This window comes from Olea europaea, chromosome 12 (assembly GCF_002742605.1).
Source record: "Olea europaea var. sylvestris chromosome 12, O_europaea_v1, whole genome shotgun sequence".
Taxonomy (NCBI): domain Eukaryota; kingdom Viridiplantae; phylum Streptophyta; class Magnoliopsida; order Lamiales; family Oleaceae; genus Olea; species Olea europaea.
In genome coordinates this window covers 14,513,433-14,521,191 of record NC_036248.1, presented here as the reverse complement: position 1 = coordinate 14,521,191, position 7,759 = coordinate 14,513,433, and the positions used below count along the sequence as shown (strand labels likewise).

The 7,759-nt window shown below is 36.4% G+C and overlaps 1 protein-coding gene across 1 annotated transcript; it reads left to right on the top strand.

Moving 5' to 3' along the window:
• The first annotated feature begins 2,391 nt into the window (after positions 1-2,391).
• Positions 2,392-7,262, top strand: LOC111406657 (zinc finger MYM-type protein 1-like). Its single transcript, XM_023036045.1, has 5 exons — positions 2,392-2,439; positions 3,706-3,830; positions 4,904-5,096; positions 5,214-6,378; positions 6,481-7,262. The coding sequence occupies exons 1-5, from the start codon at positions 2,392-2,394 to the stop codon at positions 7,260-7,262; spliced, it is 2,313 nt and encodes a 770-aa protein (XP_022891813.1).
• Positions 7,263-7,759: the final 497 nt, after the last annotated feature.

The window sequence follows — 7,759 nt, the reverse complement described above, 5'->3', positions numbered from 1 at the left end:
TGTTGTAGATCTTAAACTTCTCTTGTTTATCTTCCGCTCTCAATGTTAGTTTGCTACTTTCAAAGTCCATGACAGCTCGACTTGTTGATAGGAAGGATCTGCCCAAGATAAGTAACGCTACATCCCATGGCTCCTTTATATCTAGGACAACAAAATCAACGAGGAATATGAATTTGCCCACTTTAATGAGCACGTTCTCAACCACTCCTCGCGGGTATTTGATTGATCTGTCTGCCAATTGGAGGGAGATGGATATGTCTTTTAGTTCTTCCAATCCTAATTTCCTGTATATAGAGAAAGGCATTAGTTTATACTTGCTCCTGAGTTACATATACAATTAAAATTCGAACCATTCTCTATTGAGCAAGGTATTTTGAGACTCCCTGGATCTTATAGCTTATGAGGTAATTTGTTCTGCAAGATGGCACTACGCTCTTCATTTAACTTGATGGTCTCAAAATCTGCAAGCTTTCTCTTTTTTGATAGGATCTCCTTCAAAAATTTTGCATAGTTTGATATTTGAGATAAAACTTCAATCAATGGGATATTGACATGAAGCTTCCTGAAGGTATCCAAGAACTTTGAAAACTGTTCTTCCAGCTTCCTTTTTTGCAATCTCTGTGGAAATGGGACCGGAGGCACATATGGTTTGATAGGAGTGGTTGCCTTCACTTGTAGATTTTATAGCTCTTGAGATGGTACTACTTTGTCTAGTTGTACAGATTTATCCACCTACTCCTCACCTGGAAAAAGGTGCCTTTTTATTTTCTGTCACCCGTTTCTCAACTATAATTTGTGGAAGCTTAACCCCGCTGCGTGCAGTGATTGCCTTAATCTCCTCACTCTGCATAACTTTTACTGCCATTACCTGTTGTTTAGGATTTGTTTCTATGCCACTTGGTAGTGTTCCTTGCTGTCTTTCTGAGAATGCTTTTGCTATTTGTTCCATCTGATTTTCTATATTCTTGATAGCAGCTCCCTAAACTTGTAAAGTTTTATCTGTTCTTTGCATGTGTTGAGTAGAGATCTCCGCCAATTTAGTAACAAGATCTTCCAATGAAGACTTATTTTCAGCCTGTTGAAAACCTGGCGGTGCAGTCTGCTGTGGCACAATTTGAGCTCCCTGATTATTACTCCATCGAAAACCTAGGTGATTTCTTCAGCCTAGGTAATATGTGTTAGGATTTGGATTGTGTTGTTGCCTTTAAAAATTATGAGCGTAGTTCACGTCTTCTACTGTCTGAGCAAAAAAAGATCCTACGTTACAATCAACACTCTCATGATTCCCTCCACAATGTTTGCATTTCGATCTCACTGTCTAGGCTACACTCATCTGATCTACATTCTGTGTCAATTGTGCTGAAAGTGCTGTTAAAGAATCAACTTCGAATACTCCAGCAGCTTTCTTTCTAATAGTTCTTTCAGTAGGCCAAAGTGCACTGGTAAATGCCAAGTTTTCCATGATTTGGTAGACCTAGTTCATGATTTTTTTTGTGATAGAACCATCGCATGCAGAGTCTACGTTAGCCGTGCTAATCGAGTTCAAACCAATGTAGAAGTATTGCACTTGAAGCCACTTCTACAATCCATGTTATGGGCATTGGCGAAGTAAACCCTTGTATCGTTCCCAAGCCTCTGAATAGCATTCTGAGTCCATTTGATGAAAAGTAGTGATCTCGTCCCTTAACTTTGCAATCATTTTCGATGGGAAATATTTGTTAAGAAATTTCTGACTCAATTAGTTCCATGTTGTGATGCTCTGTGGAGGGCAATTGTCTAACCATTCCCTTGCTAAGTCTCTTAATGTGTATGGAAAGAGCCTTAGTCTAATTGCTTCGTTTGAAACCCCCGGATACTCAATTGTTGCACACATGTCCAGAAATCTTGATATATGAGCGTTGGGATTCTCTGTAGCTTTCCGAAAAAATTGTAGCGCATTATGAAACATGTTGATGGCATCTGTCCTCAGGTGAAAGTTTACCTAACCAAACGCCAGATATACGATACTGGACTGGCTTTCCACTACTGGTGGAATCATATCCTCTCCCATGAGCCTTGCATTTTCATTCACTACAGCTATATTCAATTGTGCTACTCCCATATTAGCCTCGATGGCTATTTGATTTGAATTCGCGTTTGCCATGTCTTTTTCTTTCTGTTTTTGGCGTGTTTCAAGTTGTTGTCTTCTTTGAAAGTTGAATGTTCGTTCGATTTCTGGGTCAAATTGAGCAAGATCACCAATTCTCGAACTTCGCATACAAAATCATGAAAAGGAAAGCAAGAAACACTGTAAAAATTTTCTAAATTAATGAACTAAACTAAAAATAAAAAATAAAATTAGATTAAAGTTAAAATTAACTAAAACTAGTCAAAAAAATATAGTCCTCGACAATGACGTCAAAAACTTGGTCGTTTGATTATTTGCAAGTGAACGGGATTGTGAGCAAGTAATAAAGTAGTCTGTAGAGTGTCAAACCCACGAGGACTGTGTTTGATCTAGTTAAAATTAATAATACCCTTAATCGAATAATAAAATCAAGTTATGACTAAACAATATTAAATCTGGCAACTAAATTGAAAGCAAAGTAAGAATTTATCAAATTCGTGAGAAGTATTGCTAAGATGTGAAGTCCCCCTTGCTAATCCATTTTTAGTTCGACAATTTAAATTGACAATTTGAAATCATGCTTGTTGATCAATGTTCCTATTTTAATTGAAACCCTCTCTCGATAGTTATCAATTTTATTTCCTTCATGCGACCTCCTATCCCTCGATAAAAGATGAGAACATGATAAATGCATTAAATGATCTAGAACATTTTATGAAAATCATATGAAGCATAGAGGTATATCTCTATTCTCTATTGAACCTCACAATATTTATTACTATGTGCTAACGATCTTATTACCTCTCTCGATGATAATAAAATTCACAAACAATTCAATCAATGGCCAGATAATTGAAAAGCAATTTAAACCATAATAAACACCCAAGACTTCAAACAAATTTTATGTCAATCTAATTATTCAAACCAAAAATTCATAACAAGAGTTCATCATATCCTAGCAATATAAAAGTCTAGCCATGCATAATGTCGAAATTAAACATGGAAGAGTTAAAAGACATCAACAAAAATTTTGACGATTTCTAGTGTGTATAAAATTCCAGCATGCAGCTCGTTTTATTTTCACAATATGTTGCAATTGTTGAATTTTAAGACCAACAAATTGGCCGACATCTCCTATCTTTAATGTATATAAATTCCAGCAGGTAGCTCATTTAATTTCCAGCAAGCAGCTCGTTTTCTCTTATTATTCAATTTCTTATTCCTGTGCGTGTACATGTATCTTGCAACCATTGAATTTATTAATTGAAGAAGTCAGCAGTGGTGGATGTAGCTTATGGCCAGCTAGGGCGGCCGCCCTAGCTGGCTTCACTAGAACCGCCACGCCGACCGCTGGAGAGTCGATTTTTTTTCCTTCAGAGTTCAGTGTCGTGATTGTTGGCTGTTGGGCTTCAAATTTTTTTTTTAAATCCGACCCAATTAAAGAAGCCCAAATGACCTGCAGCCTGCTCCACTCCAAACCATATACCCAGATTTTTACAACCCGAAGCAGAGATGCAGTGACTAGAGTCCCAGATTTTTTCCCAAATTGCCACCACCCACCATTACCATTTACCAAACTAGGGCTCTCCCTGTCTTAGCTGTCAACCACCGGTCCACCACTACCGCAGGCCGCAACAGCCAGTAGACACTGCACTGTTGTAGATGGCACCGACGCCACTCGCCAGACCGCCACCGAGTCCAGTGAAGCAGGCAACCCGCACAGGTCTCACTCCGCTTCAAAAAATGCAAGATTCTTTTAGACTTTTAGTTATTTGATGTTCGGTGATTCGTGCATGTGAATTGTGATATACTGACATTGATCTAATTTTCCAAAAATCTTGGATTTCATTTTGGCTGCAAGTTTGCAACTCCAGGCTCCAGCTCTAAAATTTTTCTAATATTTTTCACATTTTTATATATTTTGCAATACTTGTGGGAATTTATTAAAGTGATTACTGAATACTGATTATGTGAACGTCGAAGTAAATGAGTTGAAATGCTATTGCACTGCACTCTGCTATTATTTTCTTCTTTAATGCTATTGTACTGGTTAAGATTGGTCAATAGAATAGACAAGAAAATAAAATTTTAACTTATTTTTGTGTTTACTATTGTCTAAATATTGTGTAGTCCACCTAACCAAACACACAATTGGTGTCTAGGAGTTGGGTCTTAACAAAATATCGAATGAAAAATGGGAATAAATTGCAATGTTAAATTGGAGGTATATAGGTTTGCTGTCAATTCAGTCCAGATGTTACTTTCTCTTCTAGGGTTCTCATTTGATAAGATACTTTATTATTTGTTTTCTTGATGGCTGCCTGAATTTTGAATGGCTATTGAAGATTTAGTGGTTTACACTTTTTTGTATTTTCAAAATTTATCTCATAAGTCATAAGTTAGCAGTGGAGGAGATCCTATTGTATTGTCTATTGAGCTGTATGTAAATGAAAATGGTATGAATATAAGTATATAACAGCCACTCTGTTGAATATAAATGGTTCTAGGGATAGGGTTTTGTGGCAAAGCTTTGATTAGTCATATCTATTAACTGATATCAATTATGTCAAGGAAAGTGTATTCTGAAGATCTAATGAAATTGGTGATCTACTAGCTAGATGATTGTTTAGGCAACTTTGCTACTTTGACTAATTTTTTAGTGTTTGATTTTTCTAATACGTTGTTATCTAACTCTTGGGGATTTTTTTGTTGAATTGTTTATTTTTTAATCAATTGTAATTGAAAATTAAATTGGGGCATTTTGCAGATTATGGAATGATTTTTTCAACCGAAAAGAAAGTCTATACCTAGTTCTCCTAGTTCTAGTTGTGCTTCTAGTCCCGCCACTGCTTCTAGCCGAGCATTCAAGTTGTTAAACAGCACAAAGAAGTCTCGGGCTCAATTCAATGTGGGTGATCTTATATCCGATTCAGGAAAATGCCTCCCTATCGAGTCATATGATCCTAATATCAGAGATGATGTTAGGATGGTATATTTGCAAAAAGATCCTTGTCAACCACATGGACATGACTTTCCAAGAAGACGGATAGGAAATGATAATAGGTGTTTTTGAAAAGAATGGTTTTCTGAATTTTATTGGTTGGAGTACAGTATAGAAAATGATGCGGCTTATTGTTTGCATTGCTACATATTCAAACCAGATAGAGGGGGTCAAGGGGATGGACATATATTCACTAAGACTCGCTTTAGGGATTGGAAGCACAAAAGTACATTGAAAGATCATGTCGGGCTCATTGATAGTGCTCATAATCAAGCTTTTGCAAAGTGTACCAATTTGATGAATCAGAAGCAAAGTATCTCCCATGTTATTTCTAACCAAAGTAGTAGTCAACAAAAAAATTATAGGACAAGGTTGACTGCGGTGCTAGACTGTATTAGATTCCTCTTGATGCAAGGATTGCCATCTCGTGGTCATGATGAATCGAAAGAGTCTCCTAATAAAGGAAATCTAATTGAGCTACTAAATTGGTATGTAGCTCGTCGTAAGAAAATTAATGAAGTACTATTTAGTAATGCTCCTAGAAATGACCAAATGACTTCACCAAGCATCCATAAGGATTTGGTTGATTGTTGTGCTGTAGAGACGACAAGGTCTATGATCAATGAGATGGGCGATTCCTTGTTTTCAATTTTGGTTGATGAGTCTCGTGATAATTCTATAAAAGAACAAATGATAGTTGTTTTGAGATTTGTTGACAAAAGTGGGAAAGTGAAGGAGCGTTTGTTGGGCATTTGCCACATCGCTGATACTTGTGCCCAATCACTCAAGGATGCCATTGATGCAATATTTTCTACACATAGGTTGAGCATATTTAGTCTAAGAGGTCAAAGTTATGATGGAGCAAGCAATATGTCAGGTGAGTTCAATGGCTTAAAAGTTTTAATTTTAAGAGAGAACCCATGTGCTATATATATTCATTGCTTTGCTCACCAGCTTCAGTGGGCAGTTGTTTCTGTGGCACATAGGAATGTTATGCTCAGTGATTTATTTAACATGCTTGCTATTATTGTGAATTTGGTTGGTGCATCATGTAAACATGTAGATGCTCTTCGAACAAGTTATCATGTTGAAATTCTGGAGAGGCTTAATATTGAGGAACTTTCTGGTGGAACTGGTCAGTTTCAAGAAATGAGTTTGGCACGCCCAGGTGATACTAGATGGGGCTCACATCTAAAGACAGTTACTCGCTTTATTAGTATGTTTAATGCGATCATAGATGTTCTTGAGAATATATCAGAAGACGGCACAAGTTTATAGCAAAAATCAATGTCCATAAGACAGATGGACACTATGCAAGATTTTCAATTTGTGTTCAGTCTTCATTTTATGTTTGAAATTCTTGCAATTACAGACGACTTTTCACAAGCCTTACAGAAAAATGATCACGATAATCAGAATGTTATGAGATTATTGAAGTTGTGTAAATACGCATTGCAGAACATGAGAGACAATGGCTGGGATACTTTGTTGAGTAAGGTAATTCAGTTTTGTGTTGATAGACATATTTCAGTACCCAATATGGATGATATTGTAGTATTGAAAGGTCGACCTAGGCGTGCAAGTCAGCAGGTGACTTATTATCATTGTTTTTATGCTGATTTGTTTTGTTATGTGATAGATTCAATTTTGCAAGAGTTGAATGATCGTTTTCCAGAAACAACTACTGAGCTTTTTACTTGCATTTCGTGTTTAAGTTCAAGAGATTCATTTGCAACTTTTGATGTATGTAAATTGGTACGACTTGCTCAGTTATATCCTATGGATTTTAATAGTGAAGAGCTCTTATTACTTAGACCTCAACTTGACAAATTTCTTATGCTCGTGAGAATGGATGAAGCTTTTTTCAACCTCAAAAGCATATCTTGTGTAGCTCAGAAGTTGGTTGAAACTGAAAATTCTTGTTATTTTCCATTGGTTTATAGGCTGATCACATTGGTTTTGATATTACCTGTGGCAACTACAAGTGTTGAAAGGGTATTCTCTGCTATGAATCTAATCAAGAATAATCTGCGCAACAAAATGAGAGATAAATTGTTGAATGACAATTTGGTAGTTTACATGGAGAGAGATCTTTTTATGAAACTTGAGAATGAGACAATATTGCAACGTTTTTCAAAATATGCGACCTCGTAAAATTCAGTTATCTAAGCTTGCAATTTCAGAGTAAGGTTGTATTGTATATTTTTTTAACATTTTGGGTTATATTGAACTATATTTTCACATGTATATATTTTCTAGATTTTAGTGCATTTACATATATATTGAATAATTTTTAATATTATTTAATCTAATTTTAATAAACGATCGGCCGCCGATCGGACCGGGCTTTTACGATCGTCGATGGTCAAAATCAATCTCCGTCCTAGCTGAATGTTGATGCTGGATTCGCCACTGGAAGTCAGCTTGTATTCGCCCAAAGCTGCTGACTTTCTATATTTTTGTTCCTGTTTATGTATGTAGTTGATTTCAATAAGAATCAGCCCTTTATTCTTTCTCCAAGCTGCTGCCAATTGTATGTTTAGCTATTTAATTCCAGCAACCGGCAGCCTCCTCGTCTTCAGTGCGTGTTTCCTCCTCAGTGTTTTTGCCAAAAATCCCCAAGCAGCTGTCAACTTTTTAAATTGGAAGAG

Excerpts from the sequence above, each read along its gene's own strand:
- LOC111406657 (XM_023036045.1), top strand. The coding sequence starts at position 2,392 with ATGACGTCAAAAACTTGGTCGTTTGATTATTTGCAAGTGAACGGGATT. Across the intron at positions 5,097-5,213 it reads TCAGAGATGATGTTAGGATG|TACAGTATAGAAAATGATGC; the intron begins GTATATTTGCAA and ends TATTGGTTGGAG. Across the intron at positions 6,379-6,480 it reads TATATCAGAAGACGGCACAA|ACGACTTTTCACAAGCCTTA; the intron begins GTTTATAGCAAA and ends TTGCAATTACAG.